Source organism: Panicum virgatum, chromosome 3N, assembly GCF_016808335.1.
Source record: "Panicum virgatum strain AP13 chromosome 3N, P.virgatum_v5, whole genome shotgun sequence".
NCBI classification, from domain to species: Eukaryota; Viridiplantae; Streptophyta; class Magnoliopsida; order Poales; family Poaceae; genus Panicum; species Panicum virgatum.
In genome coordinates, this window is record NC_053147.1 from 1,442,574 (window position 1) to 1,467,049 (window position 24,476).

General features: G+C 45.3%; 3 protein-coding genes across 6 annotated transcripts; 2 read left to right on the plus strand and 1 right to left on the minus strand.

Annotated features, from left to right (window-relative positions):
* Positions 1 to 166: 166 nt before the first annotated feature.
* LOC120663550 lies at positions 167 to 3,033 on the plus strand. The gene is made up of 7 exons (XM_039942409.1): positions 167 to 467; positions 571 to 641; positions 856 to 964; positions 1,346 to 1,428; positions 1,598 to 1,756; positions 2,443 to 2,544; positions 2,645 to 3,033. Exons 1-7 carry the CDS (start codon positions 401 to 403, stop codon positions 2,795 to 2,797), a joined length of 744 nt encoding a protein of 247 aa, XP_039798343.1. The 5' UTR covers positions 167 to 400; the 3' UTR covers positions 2,798 to 3,033.
* Positions 3,034 to 10,253: 7,220 nt separating this feature from the next.
* Positions 10,254 to 11,582, minus strand: LOC120667334. The gene is made up of 2 exons (XM_039947436.1): positions 10,627 to 11,582; positions 10,254 to 10,519 (listed from the first exon to the last, which is right to left on the minus strand). Exons 1-2 carry the CDS (start codon positions 11,510 to 11,512, stop codon positions 10,473 to 10,475), a joined length of 933 nt encoding a protein of 310 aa, XP_039803370.1. The 5' UTR covers positions 11,513 to 11,582; the 3' UTR covers positions 10,254 to 10,472.
* An 8,502-nt stretch (positions 11,583 to 20,084) lies between these two features.
* Positions 20,085 to 23,364, plus strand: LOC120663552 (heavy metal-associated isoprenylated plant protein 33-like). 4 transcript variants are annotated; one of them, XM_039942410.1, is made up of 5 exons: positions 20,085 to 20,232; positions 20,433 to 20,523; positions 20,642 to 20,728; positions 20,879 to 20,954; positions 21,107 to 23,181. In XM_039942410.1, exons 3-5 carry the CDS (start codon positions 20,699 to 20,701, stop codon positions 22,531 to 22,533), a joined length of 1,533 nt encoding a protein of 510 aa, XP_039798344.1. In that variant the 5' UTR covers positions 20,085 to 20,232; positions 20,433 to 20,523; positions 20,642 to 20,698; the 3' UTR covers positions 22,534 to 23,181. The 4 variants fall into 4 exon arrangements, 3 of the variants coding, with proteins under 3 accessions (XP_039798344.1, XP_039798346.1, XP_039798345.1); XR_005670535.1 differs by having other exon boundaries at positions 20,163 to 20,523; positions 21,107 to 22,668; positions 23,014 to 23,364; XM_039942412.1 differs by having other exon boundaries at positions 20,163 to 20,523; positions 21,107 to 21,750; positions 21,790 to 22,772.
* Positions 23,365 to 24,476: the final 1,112 nt, after the last annotated feature.

Genomic DNA, 24,476 nt, shown 5'->3' on the forward strand with positions numbered 1-24,476 from the left:
GCAGGCAAGCAGCAAAGCTCGCTCCTGCTTTCAGCTGCTAGAGGATAGGATAGGATGTTTACGTTGGAGCATTGCATGGAGGTTGACAGGATGCCAATTGCTGATCCCCCGATTAAACTCGCTTCAAAAAAATGTGGTACGCTGCTACACTTTCGTATGGTGGCCGTGAAATTCACGCCACAGATCATGCTTCTTTCTTCTCATGTGAAACGGCATACAAAACCACACTGTAGCTGGTTGCCAAGGTTGATGGCATTCATGAGGGACAGGGTTAGAAAAAACACCGTGGCTGGTTGTGCGGTGCGGCACGGTTCTCTCGCGCTTTCGGCACCACCGGCGACCGCATCGACAGCTGCAGGCCTGCAGCAGTTCAAGACCGAGATCGTGCGAGGCTTCAACCATGGCGAGCGCGGATCTGCTGCGGAGGGAGGAGGAGTTCTACTCTTCCCTCTTCGATTCCGCTAAAGGTAGCCCCTTTACCAGAAAATTCTCTAATGGCGATGTCGGTTTTTCCCCCAAATCGGGCAACTGTGGCGAACTTTCCTGAAATTTTTGGTGTAATGGACGCAGGCGACGGCGTTCGGTCGCGTTCACAGTTGATTGAGAGGAAGATTGAAGCCCTCGAGGACATGGCCACCAAGGTGAGAAAACTCATCTGAATTGGTGTTGCTTTCTACCTCTTGCCGCTCATTTTTGTTTGTCTTTGGTGATGAGAAGTAAAAATGAAAATGTGCAAAAATAGCATCTTTTTGTTGTAGTCTTTAGTGGAATAGAATTCTGATATATTATGAAACATGTTATGATTTGTATTAGGGGTCTGCAGGTTGATGGTTTACCCATTACAATTTTACACAGGTCAGTAACCGGAGATCGCGTAGATGGATGAATGACCGCTTGCTGATTGAACTTGTCCCACGGCTTCATGTTGAGGAAATCAAAGGCCTCTTTGCTCCTCCACCATGGGGTAAACTCCAAATGCTGCTTGAGTTTTTTCTTTGACATGATTTTTCTTGATTTTTCAGTTCAGTACTTCAACTATTCATTGTAACTGGTTTGATTGCTCCACGTAAATGTATGCCAGAAAAGCTCTAGACTTTGTTGACAAAATCATATAAAGATGATATTTTCTCTTAAAACATGTTGATCTTTTCATAAGTAACGCAGTTCTGAAATTTACGGAGTTAAGCATACACTCGTTTCTCTTCTATTTTTAGATCATATGTTTTCATTTATAGATGCTCATGTGGAGTTGCTCTTCCGTTCAGCATAGGCATCAAATACATGATCTTTATTTACCTGTGTATAATTTGAAAAAGCTCATCTCCATATTATGATGATTATGTAGGTGAGGAACTGCCCTTGTCAGCATTCTGCAGGACAAGTGTTGGTGAATGGGATGCCTTCAGGAGCATTGACATGGATGCTGAGGTATGTAGCATATTAGTGCCTATCTTGCCAGCGACATGCTGTTCATCATGGTTCACAGTATAATTTAGTGAAATATTAAAAAGGGAGATAGGATTTGTATGTCACACTACCATTGCATGCAGTCGTTTATGGATCAGTTATACTTGCATTTTTTTTTTCTTATTTGTAGGCAAGATTGATGCAACACATGAAAATATCATCGGAAAAACCAAGGACTCATGTGGACGAAGATGAGGCAATTGCGCTGAATGCTTGGCGCCGTATAGATTGCCAAACAAGAGAATCTTTAAAGAGAAATTTCCTACCCGATCTGCTTGAAATATATGAAGTACTAGCTTTGTTCCTTTAGTTTAACTTTATTTTTCCGCAAAACCAAGTTCATTCTATTTTTCCCCCTCAAAAAAGTGATCATGTTTGGAGTTCTATTTATAGAGTGATTAAAATGGATTCAGGATTGACTAGTTTTTCTTGTAAAGAAGACATCTGAACTCTTGCTTAGTTGATTATGTATTTGTACGTCTATATACTATTTAGCACATGTAGATAATACATCATACTACTTCTAGTTTGTTATTTATTTCAAGGCTCAAAAGATTTAAGTGAAGTATATGAAATAAAATATATTTATACAAAGCTGTTTAATAACTGTGAAGTTTCCAGTTCAACAGTTTAGCACTATGCTTGTAAAAGCACAGATGACTATTACAACCAGTTCGGTGGTGCCTAGGATTTGTCAGAAAAATACGTTGGAAAAAAAATGTTGTATTGTGGGTTTATTATCGGCACCTGCTTTGCTGGAAACCTTGTGTTTACATTTACAGGCTTCAAACTGGCACCAATGCGTGATAGGTGAATTTTTGGTCACCTCACCAGAATCTGGATCAGAGTTCTTTTCACTTAGAAACATGATTTTCATCACATTATTTATGTAACTTGTACTGATTTTTCTTCCAGCACATTTGGCTCCGCTTGTCAGTTGCTTACTTTGCTAGCTTCTCACTTTCATGTTTGAAGGAACGAGTTAGGGCCTTCATTGAAGATACTAGTGATAAAGATGTGCTTGTGCTGAATGTCCAGGACCCATTCCAGAGGCTGCTTCTGCATGGTGTCTGTGAGGTGAATATGCTCCCAACTGGACCAGTTTCCTCTGGAAGAATTTACTTTCTCACTTTAATGTGCTTGTTTCTAGTCTTGATCACGGCTTGTCTACATGCAGTTCTACAACGTGACCTCAACAACAACGAGCGGTGCAAGAGACGGGAAGCCGTGGAAGACAACCACCATCAAGAAGAGGCCGGGCACGGGTATTCCTTCCAGAATCACATTAGTGAGCTTCCTCAGGATGAAGAAGACTGGGTGCCAACATTAGTTGCATGTGGACCCGCGGCTCCTGCGCCCAGATCTGCCTGGGTGTGTACTAATGCATCGTAACATTGCTCAAGAAGGCAAATTTGTTGCTTCATATGTTCAACTGTAAATTATTCAGATTTACATTTGAAACACATTGCAAAGCATGTGATGGGTCACTAGCAATCAGGATCCTATTTCGCATCCTCGTGATGGTTGTTGGTGCACAGTTTATTGAAGCCAATATAATCAGAATTACGCTTTCGATTCCACTTCTTTGGCGGAATAGAAAGAAAACCCACCAAGCTGCTGGTTGCTAATCAATTTAGGGTTATTTAGTCAGCTAAATCATATATTTTGTTTTTATTTATTTTTAGTTTAGTATTGAACTTCATCATATATAAAATTTAGTATTTCATCAACGATATAACGGGGGAATGAAATCCATGACGTACTTCATTACATGAATTTTTCTTGATTTCATGTTTATATGCAAAATTACTTAGGGATTTATGCAGGATGTTGAAACTAGAAATGCATAATTATGAGAAGTTTCTAGAAGATTAGATAGTATGCATGAACCATGATCATCATGCTTCTTGGTGAAATATGGAATACTCTAGAAATTAGATATTTGTATGGTTAGATAAATATGAGAAAAATTCTAGAGTTAAAATATATGTAAAGAAGTGTGTAGAAGATGGACACATGGCAAAACCATATGAGCCATAGAGTCCTATAAATAGGAGTTGGTCTCTCGTATTAGTGTCTAGGAGAAGGTCTTCTTGGTGTAATATGGGTCCACAGAACAAGTGGTACATGGAAGAAGTGGTATCAAACTACTTAGGTACGACTTTTCGGAAGTCGGAGTCAAGATTAGGGGCGCCGATTTATCAATATATGGTATTTATAAAACCGCTAAATGGGTTAGCTAGACTATAGCCTGCTATAGTCTTTTTTATCCTCTACAAATATCAAACGCTAAATGTCTTAATCTGATATTTTAAACACTGAGTATTTCATATAAATAATCTCAAGCAAGCACATTACGAGAACATGAAATTTTATCTTAAGTCCAATAACAATAATAACTTCAGAGAAACATTTTTATAATATACAACTCCAAATGAAAATTAATTCCATTGGGTGGACTACGGACCTTGATGATGGGATGATATTCACTGTGATCTTATGATAGGGGTAGAAGATGATTCATTGTCTTTAATCTTTAAGGGAAGTGCACTATTAATAGAGATAGAAACTTTTGGGTCGTATCCTTTTGGTTTCACTAGAGTGTGATCACCTCCTGGCATGATTGAAGTACCCAAAACGGTCACTTTCGGTGCACACTCAATCACCAATTGTTTTGCTGAGGAATCCAATATCTCAACTAGCTCTAAACTTTTCGAATTGACCTTTATATTTTCAGTGCAAAACCCGATGTGGAGCCCCTCCAGACACAAATAGTCCTATGATCCATAACAGCTTCAGACCTAGCAGTAGGCACATACAAAGCACTCGCAAAGCTGAGTAGTTGAAGCAAAGAAGATCAAGTTCAAGGATTCTCATAAACCCTAGGTGCAAATTCTTAAGATTTGGATTTTGTATTTCTTCTATGGGGAAATAACTGCTGGTATCGTGTCCCAAGTTCAAAGTGTGACTTCTGGTGCAGACTAGTCGGACAGTATCTTAAGCAAGTGCGAAGTACACTATCATCTATCCATTTTGATGTGTCCACACGGAAGGTAGCAATAGGAACAGGGTGACTATTAAGGATTGCCGTCATTTGCTGATTTGCGTCCAGAAAAGCTTCAGCAAATCTAACTGCAAGAATGTCAGCTGTTGTGTCCGCGGATTTCTTAGCCCACACAAGGTACTTGTCATCGAGAAGCAGCGGCCTAATGTACCAGGCCTGTTTCCAAATTTTCGAACAAGGTGTACCACACACAAGGAGGTCGGTGTATGGATTGTAGCGACGATAGTTGCTTGTAGGAGCTGTGAGAGACAGGCCGCAGCCTGCCCCCACGGTGTCGTCATCTTCATCATTGCTTGTAGGAGCTGTGGGAGACAGGATGTGGCGTCCCGGCTTTGCCTCCTCCTCATCCTCCTCCTCCTCCGCCCCTTTGGCCTCCCCGATGGCCACCAGCGGCATCTCGTCTTGTGCCCTTGCCGCCATTACCTCTCTGACAACCACCCAAGGTGTCTAAGCCTGGGCCTCCCGCGAGCTTGTTGCCGCCCCTCTTTCCTCCTATGACGGTGCGGCTACCGTCTTCTTCGGCGTGGACGCCCACGCCTCCAGCGGCCTCGTGGCCAACCTCGCCTCGTCCTGACCTTCCACCGATGATGGTCCAAGGGTTTGGTGGCGGCGGGAGCCTCGCGAGGGCTGCCTTGACGCGGGGTGCGCTCCATAGGGATCGCGGCTTTCGGGCCTGGAGGTGGGTGCGGAGGGGGCATGCTGATTTGGTGGAGGGAGGGTGGCGAACCGCGGATTGGGGGAAGGGAGGAGGGGATTGTGGATTTGGCATTTTGCTCAGCTACTCGCCTTCTTGGCTTTCTTCTCCATGGTCAGGTAAGGAAGAGGGGGAAGAGGAGGGGAGGGAGGGAGCTAGGAGGGGTTTGAAATTTGGGGGCGGGGGAAGGCGGTACCTGGTTCGGTTGTCGCGCTGGCCATCGACCCAACCCGAGCCTGGTTCGTTGGGTTCGGCCAAGCTACCACCGGTGGGACGCTGGTTCTGTTGGGTTCCATACTCTTTTTTTTCTTTCAATAACCAATCTATTCTGCACTGAACTACCACACTGATCAGAAGCTTGGTGCAAACGGGCAGTGGAAGGTGGTCTGGGCTGCCATCGACAACTCCCTTCTTCAACAGCCGAGGATGCCTTTGTATTAGAACTCACAAGTCGGAAAGCTAGGTAAATAAAAGAATTTCATATGTGTCACCATTGGCCGATTTTAGCAGCTTGTAAAGGGCTGAGTTCTGTAGCTTGCCGTCCTCAATCAGTTTCTCAACCATCTTGCTAAAAAAAGTTTCTCATCAAGCCTGAACGTACCGTGCCAATTGCTGAAAGAATTGAGATGGAAATCATGTTAACATAACAGCATATGAATTACTATGTACGTTTAGCACTTGTGTCTACTCATTCCTAGATCCAGATTCAAGTATCTGTTCGATTTTGTACGTATGCCAGTTGCTAGATCATCATTACAAGTTGCGCCTTGGATTTTGAATTTCGTGCCAAGATGACCCAAGTCTTCAAGGATTATGTATGGTAGGCATTTACTTGAAAAAAGTAGAAGTGGAATACATCTATGCATCTTAGTCCTCTTCTCCTTGTTGCGTATTTTGGCATAGGCTATTAGTTAGATCACAAAGAAAGAACTAAAGATGTCGCTCTACTTATGAGTTATAATCTGATAGAAAAAAATTAAATTACACCCTCAAACTATTGTAAAAATTCAATTTTCGAGCTTCAACTATAAAACTAAATAACATAAGTCATCCAACTATCGAAATCAGTCAAATTTGGACCTTAAAGTGTTTAAAGTGGTTTTTGTATTTATAAAAGAAGAAGCGGCTTGGCGCGAACCAGTCGGTGTCGAGGTCGGCTCGAACTCGAGGGAGCCCGGGAGGAGGACGTGGAGCCTCCGGCTGACGTGGCAGGATTTGCAGTGGGCCGGTCGGGCCTGATGGACCGGAACGTTGGTCCATTGCCGCGCAAATCTCAAGGCCGGCAGGTGGGCCTAGGCCCCCGTGCCACAACTTTTACGTACGTTCTGGATGGATGTGTATGTGTACGGGGAGGGGCTGCCGCTACGAACCGTTCGTTGTTGGTTGATGCTTGGGCGCTTGGCCGATTAGCAATTGTGGATCCAGGTGATGGAGATGTTGTATACAATGTGCACATGCATCTTGACGTGAACCAACTCTTGTACAGTAATATATATAGGTAGAGGTGGTAATAGACCGTGACCCTAATACTCTCTTTACAATTCAACTTATCTTTTTTTAGCTTAAAATTGAATAAAATTAGAGCCCGATCCTTCTAGCATTCGGCCCTTAGATTATCTAGGCTTAAAATTAAAACCCTCTATCACTATATAGCATGCATGATCCCATAGGTGAGCTTTCGTATAAATGATGTGCATGGATGGGCTGCTATTTCAAATTAATTCACCGATTAGTTGCTCTGTTCGGCTGGCTGTGATTGGTGGCTGATGTTGATTTGTTGTGGGGGAAAATTACTGCTAACTGGCTGGTGGTTAGTGGTTGCTGCAGATTTGTTGTGAGAGAAAAGTACTACTGGTTGGCTGTTGCGAACAGAGCCAATTTGACTACTTAACAATCGAGTAAAAATTAAAATTCTATCACTCAAATTTTTAAAACCAATAGAATGAAGCCACGTGACATTAGCAGTAATCACAACTTGAGTGATGGAAAGATAAAAATCACTCGAAATTTTCCAGTCGGATGGGGCGAATTCGGCTGAAAACCTAGAAACAACCACTCAAAAAAGTGGCCCCCACCTATAAACAAATCATGGAGCTGTTATCTAATTAGAAGTTTTTTTTTGCCCCCTAGAAAGGAGAGAAAGCTCCGGCCTCCGGTCACAGCTGATGGATCAGACTGAGAATTGCATGACAAATACAATACCCAATGCAATATATGAAAATTTATAGAACAAAAGAAGCATCATGTGCTATTGGGTAGTATTCACTGATGAGCCCCGAACAACAGAAAAACAAAGGTTACTCGGGTTTCGTTCGCGTCCATCTGAAAAAGCACAAAATTCATTTTGATTATTGGATATTGTAACAAATAACAAGAAATCCGTTAACTGCCAGATTCCTTACTTTACCGTGTGCATTTCACCTCTCTTGTGCACACGCAAGAAAAAAAAAAAGAGCGATAGAACTGGGCCGATCTGCCTCCTCGTCCGCGATGGCCGATGGGCCGACAAAACAAAACAGAAACAAGCCGACTAAATTAAAAAAAATCGATTGATATATGAAATAGAAAATTACAAAAAATCGATTGATAGATGAAATAGAAAATTACTCGGGAGACGTTTAGGAATTCCTTTTCAGATAAACGGCACGTTAATGTGTCTCTCTCTCCTGCATGGAACGGATGGTCGGGTTGGAGGCCCACTAAGTGCAGCAGCCGGAGAAGACCATCTTAATTTTTAGAAAAAAAGTCTACTTTACCTCCTTCAACTATCGTAAAAGTTTGATTTTCCTCATTCAACTACAAAACCGGGTATCCAGCCTCCCCGAACTATCAAAACCGTTTGTTTTACCTCCCTCGGCGGTTTTACAAGCAGTTTTTACATTTTTTTCATAGATTTTTTCTTTATCTTTTTTTTTACTCAATTGAGATAGCAAACGTGGATAAAAAATCATATTAATTGGCATAGTGGTAGAGAAGAGTAGAGAACACAATTTTGTAACCTTTTGAAGTTGAACTCAAACAAAATTGAAATTTCAAACTTTGAAGAAATAAAGAATTCAAACTTCATTGAACTTTTAAAGCATTAAGATGAGCTCCATCTATGACAAAATTTGAATTGTTTGATACATATTAGAGGTGCATAATTAAAGATTTTGGGAGTATAGGTTCCGTAGAAAAATTTAAGCTTCTTAGAAAGGGTCAAATTTAAGCCAGATATAATTCTTTTTATTTATTTGTATATTTGATTTATACATATGCAAATTCTTGAGTATATTTTATACTTATGATAATAAATAAAATTATAAAATTTTGCTCAAATTTGACCCTTCATAATAAACCTTGCTCTTATACTCACAAAAATTATCTAGTGATTTACCTCTAATATGTGTCATACAATTCAAATTTTGTCCAATATGGAGCTCATCTTGATGTCTTAAAAATTAAATAAATTTTCAATTCTTTATTTTTTGAAATTTTAAGTTTCAAATTGTTTTAGGTTTAACTTTGCAAAATTGGGTTCTTCCTACTCTTCTCTACCGCTAAGCCAATTTTTATGATTTTTGAACCACATTTGCTGCCTCAATTGAATGGAAAAAGAGATAAGAGAGAAAAATGTATGAAAATAAATGTAAAACCGCCTATAAAACCATTGAGGGATGTAAAACAAACGGTTTTGATAGTTAGGGGAGGGTGGATATCCGATTTTGCAGTTGAGGGAGGAAAATCAGACTTTTGCGATAGTTAAGGGAGGCAAAGTAGACTTTTTCCTAATTGTTACACAGTACAGGCCCACAATGCTACGTACGAAGAGCAAGCATACAAAGGGCCCAAAGTCCCTGGAGTCCCAATGCAGCTGCATGCTATCCAGAAGCCTGAACCTCAAAGTGCCGACATGCCTATCCTCTCCTATCTTGCTAGTAGTAGCTGCTAACTTGATGAGGAATGACAATTATGAGTGCTCCCGGAGGCACGCGGTTGAGCCATGGCGATGGCGTGCCTTTGCCTGAACCTGATATGATGCGCGCGTTCGGTCCCTACCGAGTGATTCTAATTCTTGAGCAAATAAAACGGCACTATAATTCAGTGGATAGGTACTAGTAACACCTCACATTTTCATTGACACTTGACATCCCCAAAAGGAATCTCTAAGGACGTACGGGCATTATATAAGGTACGAGCGAGGGAGTACCGTCTGTACGCGCGCGCGCCCCGTGGAGTGGAGCAAGCCCCTGTCCATAGTTGATACGGTGTTTTCGGCACCGATTTACTTGGCACCCGATTAAGAATGTAAATGGCGGTTTTCAATGCCTCCATCCACAAATTAATCGGTAACGTGGAGTAGCTCATCATACTTCTGACCATATCCATCAGGGTACGGTTTCTTCTTTCTGCTACTCCGTTCTGCTGAGGCTCGCCCGGCGTAAAATACTGGGCAACTATGCCATTTTCCATAAGGAACCTTGCAAAAGGTCCTGGAACTTGGCCATAGGGGGTGTGTCGACCGTAGTACTCTCCCCCACGGTCGGATCTGACTATCTTAATCTTTAAATCATGTTGGTTTTCTACTTCTGCTTTGAATATCTTGAATTTATCCAATGCTTCTGATCGTTCTTTTATTGGATAAATGTAGCCATAACGCGAGTAATCGTCTGTAAATGTTATGAAAGAAACATAACCATCTACAGTAGTGACAGGGAATGGTCCACATATATCTGTGTGAATTATTTCTAAATTCCCGCACTTCGTTTGGCACCTTTCTTTATGTTCTTAACGAATTTTCCTTTAATGCAATCAATACATTGTTCTAAATCTGAAAATTCTAACGGTGGAAGAATTGATGCTGTCACTAAGCGCTCTATTCTCCCCCTCGAAATATGGCCTAAACGACAGTGCCATAATTTCGACGAAATTGCATCAATTCGTTTGCGTTTCTTAGTAACATTCTCATATGAGGAGGCATTTTTATTCTCAGAACATACTGCATTCACATTCTCAGATAATGAAAGCAAATATAATTTGTCTTGTCGAAAGGCAAGACCAACACATTCTGAATTAACTTGTATCTTACACTTGCCATCACCAAAATGACAAGCAATAGCGTCATCATCTAATTTAGACACACTTATTAAGTTTCGTTGCAAAGACGGTACATAAAGAACATCTCTCAAACAAAGTACAAAGCCACTATGTAATTCTAAATGAAATTCTGCAATGGCTTCGACTTCAGCTTCTACACCGTTTGCAACTTTAATTCTTCTTGCGCCTCTTGGCAGGGTCCTCCTCATACTTGATCCCTGTAAAGAATTAGCAACATGAGTAGTTGCACCAGAATCAATCCACCAAGTGGATTTGTCATAACTTAAATACAGGGATTCATCTACAAAAGTAATGGTGTCCTCACCCTTTCTTAACAACTCTTTCAGGAATTCTGGGCAGTCCCTCTTGTAGTGCCCTCTCTTTTTGCACTTCAGGCACTGGTCTTGTTCAACTGGGAAATTTTCCCAGTCTTTCTGTGGAGGTGGTCTGGAAGGGCCACTCTCATGCTGATTCTTGCCTGGTGGGAAATGTCTCTTGTTATGCTGGAAGTTCTTATTCTGAAAGTTCTTTTTCTTGTGCTGAACTTGAAAAGCAAGTTCACCACCATTGGAGTTCTTAAGGCGATCTTCTTCTTGAACACACATGTCAATCAGCTTGTCAATTCCCCAATCTTCTGGAAAAGCGTTATAGTTGACATGAAATGCCTCAAACGCCTTTGGTAGGGACTTGAAGACCAGCTGAACAATGATTTTTTCTGGCAAAGGCATGTCCATTGTCTTAAGCTTGTTGGCCATGTGGCTCATTTCTAAGATATGTTCTCTGATGCCACCGCCAGTGTATTTCTTGGTGATAAGCTGCTCAGCAAGAATGGCAGCATAAGCTTTGGAAGAACCAGTAAACTGACTCTTCACCTTTGCTAAATATTCTGAAGCGGTGTCACAATCTGGGATCGCCATCTTGATGGCATCTGAAGTGGAACCCTTCATGACCATAAGACACTTGCGGTTGGAATCATTCCAACGTGTCTTGTCAGCATCATATCTAGTCATAGCAGAGTCATAATTCTTCTCTCGGATAGCCCAAGCAGCTGCTTCTTCATTCTGTGCCCTTACGGGCTTTTCTGGTTCTTGTGGAGCTGGCGTTGTGATGGCCAAATCTATATTGGCCATCGCCAAAGCTATCTCCAATTTCTGGTACCATTTCCCATAGTTGTTGCCATCCAGTTCAGGAATGGCATTCACATAAGTCATAGCATTAGAGCCTGAAATTTGAATTCAAAATTTGTGAGGACAACAATAAATGCATGTATCAGTTTAACGTTGGTCAAAATTAAAACATGCAATAATTTGTACATTAAATCTAAATCACCGTTGGGCAGAAAAAGATATAATGTATACAAAATTCTGAACAAAATTATAATATTGCAATATCAACTTTGGTCAGAAATTACAACATTATAATATTCTGAAAATTCTGAGAAATAAATTCTATAAGCCTCTATATCAATTATCTCGTTGGTTCAAATTAACATAGAGACAAAATAAATTCTTTGCAACGGAAAACATGTAAAATTCTAAATATTCAGAAGCATAATTCTTGTTAATTTCTGCACAGATTCATTTCGTACGTACGCTGCACAGATTCCCTGCAGCGCCAGTCTGATAGATACAGGGCTACTAGGCCATCACTACTCTACCTACGTACAAAATACAAGTACGCGTATGTGTCTACCGGTACCACTACCAGGACCAGTACCGGTATCACTACGTGACGACATCATCGTGCTGCAGGCAGCACACAGCAACGTCATCGCCCACCACAAGGTGTCTCCGTGTCTGCAGCTGAAACCCTGTACTGTACCACGTAGGATGTACCCAGATCAGGTACATCTATCCCATTGCAGCTGGTTTTCAGAATTCAGATTAAATTAAATAAAGGCGCGCCTTGATTTGCTTCAATTCGGTTGGGAGATGGAAGGAAAGAAGCCACCAGAATCACCATAGTATATTCTATTCAGCTTCGCTTTGTGATTATTGTTGCAGTACGTAGATGCAACGACACAAGGACATTCAGGCAGTGCCAACCAACCATCCATGACCTCTAGGGTTGTCCTTGTCACGCCTTTAGCACCGGAGGACACGATTTACATCACTGTAGCTATAGAAAAGTAGCGGACCATGCATCTCTTGGTAGCGGACTGTTGTCACAAAATCAACGTATACTTGTTTGGTTTGTCAACTCTTGGTAGCAGGCTGGTAGATAGTGTACTCTGATATCTGCATGAGTTAAATGCCAGCCTGCAAAAGATACACAAAAACAAGCACGCTTCTGTTCCATAGATATTTCTCTAGATTTCCTTTAATTTAGCATTTGAATATGTTTTGACATCAGGCTAGCTATTTAGCACTTGCATTTCGATCTCTCTCCAACGGCAGCAATAAATTGTAGGGAAAAAGTGAACGTGTGTATTTTTTTTTTTGAAAAGATCAAATATGTTGGTCTGGATTGTCCTACTTATACCACTTAAAATAGCATCAATCTTTGCTAAAAAACTAAGATGGCGCCGGGCGGCGGACCCAGGCGGTTTATAGTCCTAGGACTACCTAGATTTTGTGCAATCTTCTGATTACTATAGTTAGATATCAACGGCTAAAAACCAGCTCTCTTACTATTGATTTGCAGTCCTGCTTCAAATCTCTCTGTCAGGCGTACCTTAGGTTCAAGTTCTGGTCCGCCACTAACGTCGGCCAGTCTAGCGCTATAGTAGATCAGCATGCATGTCAATCTCTAGCGGAAAGCAGTGAATTGTAGAGAGTGAGAGAATATGTCAGCCTGATACGCAAAATCTTCGTTGATATACACATGTTTATTTGCAGGAATTTAATGTGGTGCCTGTAAAATATACAAATACTAGCACTGCTTCCCTTTCTTTATTTAGATTGTCTTTTTTTAGCACTTTAAATGACATCAGTCTAGTTATATATAGCAGATCATGCATGTCAATATCTAACCGACACTACTACAGAATAGGCCTTTGTTCCAGGCCATTTGTCCCGGCTGTTTTTGGACCCGGGACAATAGGTGGCTTTTGTCCCGGGTCCAACGGCTAGCTAGGCCAGCGGGGGGGGGGGGGGGGGGGGACAGGGGCCTTTTGTCCCGGTTGGAGCCACCAACCGGGACAAAAGGGGTCCTTTTGTCCCGGTTGGTGGCTCCAACCCGGACAAAATGGTCCTTCACGTGTTAGTTTAACAGGAATGCATTCATTCTAAAGTCACATGTGGTGTGTAGGTGGGGTGGTAAAGAAATTACACGCGAGGCAAGACATCTCGGGTTCGAGTTCTGAGTTACACAGAATATTTTTTTTACGTTACACATGGCCTTTAGTCCCGGTTATTTCACCCGGGACTAAAGAGTCCGGGCCTTTTGTCCCGGCTTCATTGTCCCGGTTCCAAAACCGGGATGAAAGGGGGATTTGGAACCGGGACAAAAGCTTGTTTCTGTAGTAGTGCGAACTAATGAATTACATAGAAAAAACATATGGTGCTGCAAAATTGTAGTAGATATTTGCATATTTATTTTCCATGAACTGAAATCTTCATATAAGATATTTGTATGCTTGCATGAACTGAATGCCAAATCCGCAAATGCATGCTCATATTAGCACTACTATATGTAATTAAACCCGGCCTGTGATGTTTAAGATACGAATATGCAATTAAACCTCTGATTTTTAAGATACGCCTGTATGAATTAGTGCCTCGCTCCATAGAACATATCTTCTCTAATATGCCAAGAGACACTTGATTGCAAGCAGCAGTAGTGTTGAGTGCTGACTGATCGATCGATCTGTCGTGTGCCTGCGCTTGATGGCGAAAGACCAAGTGATGCACAGTCACAGAGTCACAGTTGAGCGCACAAACAACCTGGGTCTGCGACAGTGACGCACAAACGGTCACCCATCCTTTCCTGCCTTGCACCGGCTGTCACTGCAAAAAACCAAAATACTCTTCGCGGACGACGAGCCGTTCAGAACAGACGTCGCATACGTACGTTGCATGTACTGTCATGAACCTGGAATCTTGGACACAAGCAACCATGGTGTCAGAAGCGCGATTGCTTGGCTTTTCCATTCCATTTTGTTTCAGTGTGAGGTGAGCGTGAAGACGGAGTAATAGAAGAAACATACTTTTTAGGCAAAGTAAAAAATGCTAGTAAAAGAACATTAACAGACCAACAGAAACGAGAGGACAGGTTCTAGGATTAGGAGAAGAGTTACCGCTAAAAGACAGTAAAGCTAACAGAAAAAAGGCAAGCACTCCAAAGTTTAGGAGTTGTTGAGGAGTTACTGCTGCTAGTAAAAAGTCAGTAACGGACTAACAGAAAGAAAAAAAAGAGAAGAAAGTTTAGGCATGAGCCTAAGCCCTTGTTTAGTTGTAAATTTTTTTAGAATTTTGGTACCGTAGCATTTTCGTTTATATTTGGTAATTATTATCCGATTATGAGTTAATTAGACTCAAAAGATTCGTCTCGCAAATTACAAACAAACTATGTAATTAGTTATTTTATTTAGCTACATTTAATATTTCATACATACGTTTAAAGATTCAATGTGATGTAGAATTTTATAAAATTTTGGAATTTTGGATGCAACTAAACAAGCCCTAAATTCCAAAACGTCATAAAAGAGTGAGAAGTTAATGTGCTCTACTGACCACCCTCCTCGGGCCGCACCACCGGATGGCTCGTGGTCATGCCTGATGCTTGGGGCGGCCGGGCGGGGGCTGCAGCCTGCAGGCTAGGCCTCGGCGTTCGGGCTATCCGAAAATTTCGGGTCGGGTTTTTCGGGTTTTACAAATTTCGGGTTTCAAAAACTCTAGCCCGAAATTTGCTCAAAATAAACAAAACCCGACATTTCGGGTACCCGATATTTCGGGTTCGGGTTCGGGTTTACCCGATCAACCCGAGATGCAGCTAAGAAGGCAGCCTGCAACAGATCCACTGAACAAGTAGCAACAACACAAATCCAAAGCAAGAAGCAACAGATCCACACTTCAACAGCATGTCGCCGACGCAGCAAGCAAGCCTAAGATGGATGCAAATAGCCGGCGTAGCAAGCAGCCTGCAGCCGCCTGAGGCCTCAGCCCCGTGCGTCGTGGTGTGGCACCTGGCCGCCCGCCGCTGCGCTGCTGTGGCCGCGCGTCGCGTCGCCGCTGGGCTCCGGTTGCCGCGGCCCGCGGCTGCGCGTCGTGACGCTGCGCCGCTCGCCGCGGCCGCTCGCCGCGGCCGCTCGCCGCAGCCGTCGCCGCTGCTGCTCAGCAAGAAGGCTTGCTCCATCCACTAGCAATTTGTGGGGGCACGGGGACGGGTGCGAGATGGGGATTGGGAGGCAGTAAAGAGGATAAGGTTAGGGTGGAGGTGGGCAGCGAGGTAAGAGTTGGGCTGTGGTGGGCCAAATTTACTTACAGGCCTTCAAAGTGTATTATTTCAGGGTGGGTACTTCGGGTTTCGGATATTTCGGGTACCGGGGTTTAATACCCGAACTACCCATAATAATTTCGGGTACCGGAGTTTACTACCCAAAGTGGTGATCGGGCTTTTCGGGCTCGGGTTTTCGAGTTCGGACTCGGGTTTTTCGGGTACGGGTTTCGGGTTTCGGGTAATATGCCCAGCCCTACTGCAGGCCACGCCGCGCTCCCAGTCCACCACGTCACTGTGTCTAGTGACACCTCCGGTGACCAAGAAGAGGACGGTCATGGCTAGAGGTGCATGGACGGTAGTAGCCAATTACTATGGGATGCGGCTATAGATGGCCAAATGGGCGGCACGGCACAATCCGGCCCAGGCACGCCTAGGCACGGCACGAATAGGCACGGCACGCCTGGGCACGAAAAGACTTTCGTGCCGTGCCATGCCGCCCAACGTGCCGGACTTGAGGCCCAGGCATGACACTAAACCCTTTCGGGCCGTGCCGTGCCGCCCGCCGGGCTCGTGCCGCCCAAGTGCCCAAGCACGAGGCTAGGCACTAAAATCGCAACATGACTCATTCAACAGATCGATTCATCTTGAGTAACAAAAAATGACAGAAATCAACAAAATATCAAGGATGAGCTGTTTTGTGCAATGGTTGTCTCATTAAAAACCTATCTAGGTAAAAACTCACACCTCGTGAGAAAACCCTAGATAGAAAAAAAGAGTACAGCCTAGCTCATTAAGTTCAAGTTCCAGTGTTAAGTTAACCTCATAGTCATATAGTGCAAATAAACTATCCTATTACACAGCAGCTTGTGCTGGAGTTTCATCAAGGTACTGATCTTCATAAGCTGCCTGCAGGTCTCCATCCTCCACCATGTGCTGAGCTCTTTCATCTGCAGCCTCCCAGTCTTTGAGGCATGTGAGTATTTCTACCATCTCTGGCTTCAACTGACGCCTCCTCTCCTCTATGATCCTGCCAGTTAGACTAAAGGTAGATTCTGAAGAGATGGTAGAAACAGGCACAGTTAAAACATCCTTAGCTAAGATAGAAAGTACTGGATAAGACTGTTTGTGCTCATGCCACCAGGTCAAGATGTTGAAATCATCATCAAACTGGTTGACAGTGTCACTGTCTAGGTAGGCAGTAAGTTCAGAAGAAATACCATATGTACCACCAGTGCTTGCTGCTTGCAGCAAAGCACTTGCAGATGTCCTTCTACCAAGAGGAACAGTAAAAGAGCCACCAGTACCAACACTGCCAAGACCAGACCCAGAAGAAGTAGTAGAAGTAGAACCATCACCAAAGATCTTACCCCATTGAGCTTTTTTCTTACCAGTAGAAGGTTTATGTGTAGGCCTTGCCAATCTAATAGAACCAAACTTGCTTTCATACTTGCCAAACATGTCAGACAGAGCAGCTCTCACAGAGGTAAAATAAGCAGAATAGTCAGTACCAGTTAAACTAGAGAGCAGCCTGAGAGCATTGCTAAAACCTTTTATTTTAGCTCTAGGATCCATGATGAATACAATGGAATAAAGCAGAGGTATGTCATTCCAGTACTTAAGGTATTTAGATTTCATAGGAATTACCACCTCTCTAAGCATTCTGTCATTTTCATAATTTTTAAGTTGTCCAGCAATTTCAATGAGATTATGCAATATAAGTGGAGCAGTGGGATAATAAACACCAGATAAGACAACAGTAGAATCACAAAATAGTTCAAGGAACTCTAGAATTTTTTTAGCAACATACCAATGTCCATCAGTTAAGAGATAAGGAGTACATTCTGCTCTGGGGTACTGGGTTTGGATGAACACACCAAATGTTTGCTTGTGAGGAACAAGATGCTTAAGCATGAGATAGGTGGAGTTCCACCTCACATCCATGTCTAATTGAAATTTCTTAGGCCTCACACCCACAGCAATACAGTAGGACTTATAAGCAGCAATGCGTTGGTTAGAAGAGTTCACAAATGAAATAGCAGTCCTAAATGCTTCCAAGTAAGGTTTAAGTCTTTTCAAGCCAGACTTAACAATCAAATTAATTATATGGCATGCACATCTCTGATGCAAGTATTCATCACCAATATAACCTCTAATTAAAGGTGTCAGTGCTTCCATAGCAGAGGCATTAGTAGAAGCATTATCTAGAGTGATAGAGAACACCTTATTAGTCAAGCCAAAGTCTGAGATCACAGTGTGCGCACGCTTAGCAATGTTGTCACCACTGTGACTGACATCAATAAGGCTGAGACCCAACACTCTCTTTTCTAGTTGCCAATCAGAATTAACATAATGACAAACCACACAAAGGTAATCTTCCTTGGCATTACCAGACCATATATCAGAGGTAAAACCAATAGAGCTAACAGAATTAGAGCTTAAGTACTTCACAAGATCATCACGGCGTTCATTAAAGTACTTGGCAATATCTCTAGTAGTGGTTTGCCTACTAACAGGAGTAAATCTAGGGTTATGAGCAATCTGAATGTACTCTTTAAACTCATTTGTTTCACCAAACCCTAGAGGCAGATCAAGCTTTGCAATCAAACGGCACAATTGAGTACGAGCCACATCAGGACTGTACTCCCAGGAAACCACACTACCGTCAGCATCAAAACTAAGAATTGACTGAGCACCAGACTTCTTTTTCTTACTACGGCAAGTTAGAAGATGCCGACTAAGATGGCCAGTGCCGCTACTGGAAAAGCCAGAAAGGATGGATTTGCAGTGAAGGCACTTGGCTCCATACCTGACGGTCTTACCATTGATCTGCTTGAAGAGCTTCTCGTACTCGTCCCACACCTTGGAGGTGCAGGGCCGTCCCCGCTTCTCGCCGGCGTGGCTGACAGAGTCCGGCGCGGCACCGTCAGCTGCACCACCAGCGCCAGTATCAGCACCGGCACCAGCACCGGCACCTACACCAGCATCAGCACCCGCACCGGCACCACCAACACCAACGGGAGGGGGAGGGGGCATGATTACTTCCACATTACCACGCCGACCAAAAAGCTCCTCCCGTTCCTCCTCCATACCGTCCTCGTCGTCCCCCTCCAGGCCCATCATCCGCAACTCATCGTTGATGGTGTGGCCCTCGTCGCCGTCCATGGCCTAGAGGGCAGGCCGCACGCCAGGCCTTCGGCGCGTCACGGCTTCGCGTCGGCCGGCAAAACCGAGGGAACCGAGCTGCCGGTTAGGGTCCAAAGACCAAAGATCCAGCCCTCTCAGGTACCCCAACGGCTTTGCATCGGCCGAGCAACTGCGCAGAGAGGTCAAAAAGATCAGAACAGGAGAAAGAAATCAAAAAAACTGAAAAAAAACATGTTAGGGTTTAGGGACTTACCAGATCCGGAGCACCAAGGACGCCGGCGAGATCGAGGACGGCCGGATCTACGAGATTTATAGAGGGATGACCGGGTTTGGGGATGGATTTGAGTTGAGAAAGCGAGTCGACCGGTGAAGATGCAAAAGTAGGGAGGAAAACAAAGAGAAGAGGGTAGAGTGGACGGCCAACGGCGGCGAGCCGGCGACCGGAGTTGGAGAAGACGGTCAGATCGAGACGGAGACGGGAGGGGAGCGGAGAGGCTCGATCTAGGGTTAGGGTTAGGCGAGGCCGCGAGGGGAGCGGAGAGGCCGAGAGGGGTCGGGGGCGGGCGGGGCGAGCGAATGGAGGCCGGGGGCGAGCGAATGGAGGCCGGCGCCCCGCGCCCCTTACATACCCGCTCCGCTGGGCTGGGCCAGCAGCGCCTCCAACGTCTCTTTTGCTGGCCTGGCCTGGGGAGCGGGCCGTGGGCCGTGCCTGGGCCGCCGTGCCACCCATCGGGCCGATCGGGCCGGCTTTTTCGAGCCGTGCTTGGACGTGTCCATGGGCCAGGATTGAGGCTCAAGCACGGCCCGGATATCGTGCCCGTGCCGGCCCGAGCCCAATAATATTCGGGCCCGTGCCGTGCTCGGGTCGGGCTAATATGGGCCGGGCTTCGGGCCCCATGGGTATCGGGCCAAATGGCCATCTATTGCTGCGGCAATGTGCATGTGCATTCATCCTCCAGCTTTTTACATCCAAACCCCTCTTTACAAGATTGTCCCTAAGCAAGTTCTTTGGTTAACCAATTCATTTTCTGAATAGTCAAACAATAGTCACTGCTTGTCCCCCACAAACTATTTGGACAAATACAGTCATACACCCAACGGAATATTCCCTGTTGAATAGTTGTTTGCAGAGCCCAAAAATTTACTAACAGGATGGAAGTCCCATAGGGACTTGTATATCAAAATTAGAATTTTGATAAGAAAATATAGAAAAACCGACGTCTGTAAGCCCAGTACTAAGTTCACATGTTCTACACCTTCCTGTACTTCGTGACAAGTGACAAAGCCTATTTAAATCCCCCATGGGCTAGTCTTTTGCAGACCACCATTTCACCATCTTCTGAAGAAGAAAGGCAAAGGCTTCAGCTTCCATGGCCAAAGGCAAAGGCTTCCAGGGAAAATAAAAAGGGTCAGCAGAGCCTCCTCCATGTGCTTAGCTTAGCTTTGTTGGTAGACAGAGATAGGGGGCGAGAGAGGGACTAGGAGTCTCTTCTTCCTCCTCTTACCTCTATTTTTTTCTCTGGACCACACTGCAGGCGCTTAAATAGCCTTGCTCGTGGTTTTCTGCAAACACAAACTCTAACAAGGGTCTGTTGTTTCCCTCTCTAGATTTTTTCTTTGTGTGAGTGTGTGGGAAGGGACAGTATTTGATTGCAAGCCATAAGCCCTCTCTCGCTCCAGCGAGAAGACAAGACTGACGGTACTCCCTCCTCTCCTCTCTATCTGACCGCTGTTTTCGCAGAGAAGGGGATGACAAATGTTTCCTGGCTGTTGCCGTTCTTGTTCTTCTCTTCCTGATTTGAGTGCACTCGTACCAGATCTGAAGCCTCTCGTGCCTTTGGCGATTGGAGGCTGTGGCATTTGAGGTGGTCAGGATGAGCAAGGAGGACATCCTCAAGGTGCAGGTGAGTTAGTGTTGCTTCTTCTCAACTCAAGCAACAGCACACACATTCCATGTCCCTTCTTGTGTTCGATGCAGGCAAGCCTGATTTTCATCTCGCCGTGCATGTCTCCTGCTGCCCTTTCGCTAACATTTTGTTCCTGTCTGTTCCCAGACCTGCGTGCTGAAAGTGAATATCCACTGTGATGGGTGCGAGAAGAAGGTCAAGAAGATCCTCCACAAGATCGATGGTACGAAAGAAACCTTTTTTTAACGCCAATTGCTTGATTTTCTGTTTACATTTTTTTTCATCGCCAGTTCTGTTCACCAGCGCTGCTGCTTTGTTCTTCTGCTGTCCATTCTTAATTTTTTTTCCTAAGAGAAATGTTGGATTGATCTGCAGGTGTGTACCAAAGCAGCGTAGATGCGGAGCAGGGGAAGGTGACGGTGTCCGGGCTGATGGATCCGGACACCGTCATCAAGAAGCTGAACAAGGCTGGCAAGCCCGCCCAGCTGTGGGGCGCCAAGCCTGGCGTGGTAAGCCAGGTCCAAAAGCTCCAGCTCGGTGGCGGCGGCAAGGGCCAGCAGCCGAAGGATGGTGGCGGCAAGGGGCAGTCCAAGGATGGCGGCGGCAAGGGCCAGCCCAAGGGTGGAGCGGGTGCTGGAAACGGCGCCGGTGGAGGCGGAGGTGGCCCGAAAGATGCAAAGATGATGATGCCGCAGCCGACTCCGCAGCAGCTTCAGCAGCTGCAGCAGCTGCAACAGCAGATGCAGATGAAGGGGATGAAGCTTCCTCCGCAGCTCATGGGCATGGGCGGCAAGATGCCGTTCCCTGCGGCCGCGCCGCCGCCGGCGAAGGACCCCAAGGCCGTCAAGTTCAACGTTCCCGAGGACGACGAGTTCGGGGACGACGGCAGCGAGTTCGATGACGAGTTCGACGATGACTACGACGACGAGGATTTCGAGGACGACGGCCTCGACGACGACTGGTACGACGACCCCAAGATGATGGCAAAGCCCATGGCAATGCCGATGGGCGCTGGCGGGGGCGACAAGAAGGGTGCCAACGGCGGCGGCGGCGGCGGCGGCGGCAAGAAGGGTGGCGCCGGGAACGAGATCCCGGTGCAGATCAAGGGGAACGCCAATAACGGCGGCAAGAAGGACTCTGGCGCCAAGCAGAACCAAGGTGGCGGAGGCGGAAACGGCAAGAACGGTGGCGGAGCGCAGCCGCCGCAGAACGGCAAGGGCGGCGGGAACCAGCCTGGCCAGGCCAAGAAGGGCGGTGGTCCGCCCGCCGGCGTCGGCGGCCCGATGATGGGCGGCATGCCGTCGCAGCAGCAGCCGGGCATGATGATGAGGCCGCCGAACATGATGGGCGGCGCCGGTTTCCCCGGTATGGGCCAGATGGGCGGCATGCCGATGGGCCATCCCCACATGGGTGGCAATGGCATGCAGCCGGGAGGTGGCAGTGCCGCCGCGCACGGCATGCCGGCCGCCGGCATGATGCCTGGGGCTGGGTTCTATCCTGGCGGTGCTGGCGGCGGCGGCATGCCGTCCGGGCCGGAGATGATGCAGGCGGCCGGGAATCCCATGGCGCAGCAGCAGTACATGTCCATGATGGCGCAGCAGCAACAGCCACAGATGATGATGAATGGCCATGGTCCTCACGGCCACCATGGACATGGCGGCGCCGGTTACCCGCCGATGGGGTACGGGTATGGGTACGGCCGCCCGGCGATGCCCTACCCGCCGCCGATGTACTACCCTCAGCCGCACCCTCATGACAACATGTTCAGCGACGAGAACCCCAACAGCTGCTCGATGATGTGAGGCAAGGTCGCCGGCGCCTGCAAAGCTTTCTCCTGCTGATGCCTTGGGCAAAGCAGTGAACCAACCAACCGGAAGGAGGGGAGCGCAGGTCACAGGTGGTCATCGGTCAGCGTCGTCACCATGGTCGAAATAACAGGAACCTGAGCAGTGTTTAGTTGTCTCCCGTAAAGTTTTTGAAAAGGATATCTTTCTATATTTGAAGTACTAAATATAGACTAATCATAAAATTAATTACAGAACTCGTCTGTAAATCGCAAGACGAATCTAATGAGTCTAATTAACCCGTCATTAGAGGTTGTTTACTGTAGCATTTCTGTAGCAATTTAGCGTCTAACTACGGCCTAATTAGGTTCATTAGATTCGTCTCACGATTTACAGGCAAACTGTGCAATGATGTTTTTTTTATTTCGTCTATATTTAAATCTCCATGCAGGTGTTGGAAAAAAAATTTGGAATTTTGAATTTGGGAACTAAACACGGCCCTGGATCAGTCAGTCAGTATACATGAGAAGCTAGTACCAGCTAGAATCGCCCCTTTTTTCCTTTTTATTTTCTAGCTTATTTTCACCTTTTTTTCTTGCTTTGGACAAAAAAAGCAACTTCCTTGAAGTGGGAGGTAGGTATAGTAATTATGAATAGTGGTCATAAGAGATGATGGTGGTGCTTTACAGTAGGCCAAGAAGGTGATGCTGCTGCATGGCCGGCTTCCCTTCTTGCTCCATATTGTGAAGGTAGAAGAATGTGCAAAACAAGGTTAATCTCAATGTGCCTTTTCCCTGTGCTTTGGATGCATGAATGGATGGTCGAGCTGCATATTCCTTTGGCATGCTAGTGGAATGTTGTCAAACTCTAGTGCCTTTACCTTTGTGCCTGGCTTCCTTGATGTGAGAGAAGTGTGTGTTCTGTTCTCGATGTAATACTACTACTGTATCCCCAAGGTGAGGAGATGATGGTGGTGGCAGCAATGGAGGAGGGGGGCGATCATGATGAGGGCTCCCTTGTGGTGGTGGTCCATGTGATTGAATAGGGGGAGCTGCAGCTGCCGCAGATTGATTAATTTGCTTTTTCCTGCACCCTGCACTTGCATTATTGATGCTGATGGGGTAAGGTAAAGAATTGGGTAGATAGCACTAGCACCAGCAGGTAGCAGCAAGGGTTAACCAAACCGGTGGGAACCGTCCGGTTTGACCGGTATCAAACCGGTCCAAATTCAAAATTTGAATTTGAATTTTAAAAAATGAAAAAAATTTAAAAAATTTCTAAAAATACTTCAAGGTGCGACGAATTTAATGGTGTCAAATTTCTCAAAAATTTGTACATTTAGTATAGTTTATGGGCATATGAAGTTAAATCAAAAAAGAAAAAGAAAAAATGGGTCGGCCCATTAAGGCCCACCGCATATGGCGACCGGTAAACCGGTCAAACCGACCATTAAACCAGTCAAACCGGGAAACCACTTTTAAACCATCGGATTTTTTGGTTAAAACACCGGTAACTGGTTCGACCAGACTGGTAAACCGGTCAAACTGTTCGGTATACCGGTCGGAACCGATTACACATGTGCTTTTTAATTTGGATTTGAATTCAACCGGTTTCCACCGATTTCCGATCAAACCGGTCTGGTAAACCGCTACCGAAAGTCGGCGGTTTGACCGGACCGGTCGGTTTTGTAAATCGTGGTAGCAGCTGCATACATTCAGGTCTGCTTGGCTCACGCCAGGATTGCAGCGGCACACCTCAATCCTATGAATACATTAACCTGCTCCACTATAGCCTGTAGGCCACGGATTCACAGCATGGTCCCATGCCATATTCCCAGCGATAATTGATTGATGGATCCCAGTCTAACTACCCCCAGTACAGTAAAAAAAATCTTTGCAGGATCCGTTAAACTTTAGAGTTCGCTGTGTTCATTTAGCTGTGGTCGGTGGCTAGTGTTGATT

Bases quoted from the DNA above. Each gene is read 5' to 3' on its own strand.
- LOC120663552 (XM_039942410.1), top strand. From the start codon at position 20,699: ATGAGCAAGGAGGACATCCTCAAGGTGCAG. The intron at 20,729-20,878 runs GTGAGTTAGTGT...GTCTGTTCCCAG, and splicing joins AGGACATCCTCAAGGTGCAG to ACCTGCGTGCTGAAAGTGAA. The intron at 20,955-21,106 runs GTACGAAAGAAA...ATTGATCTGCAG, and splicing joins GATCCTCCACAAGATCGATG to GTGTGTACCAAAGCAGCGTA.
- LOC120667334 (XM_039947436.1), bottom strand. From the start codon at position 11,512: ATGACTTATGTGAATGCCATTCCTGAACTGGATGGCAACAACTATGGG. The intron at 10,520-10,626 runs GTGAGGACACCA...AATTCTTTACAG, and splicing joins GAAAGAGTTGTTAAGAAAGG to GGATCAAGTATGAGGAGGAC.
- LOC120663550 (XM_039942409.1), top strand. From the start codon at position 401: ATGGCGAGCGCGGATCTGCTGCGGAGGGAGGAGGAGTTCTACTCTTCC. The intron at 642-855 runs GTGAGAAAACTC...AATTTTACACAG, and splicing joins TCGAGGACATGGCCACCAAG to GTCAGTAACCGGAGATCGCG. The intron at 1,429-1,597 runs GTATGTAGCATA...TCTTATTTGTAG, and splicing joins GCATTGACATGGATGCTGAG to GCAAGATTGATGCAACACAT.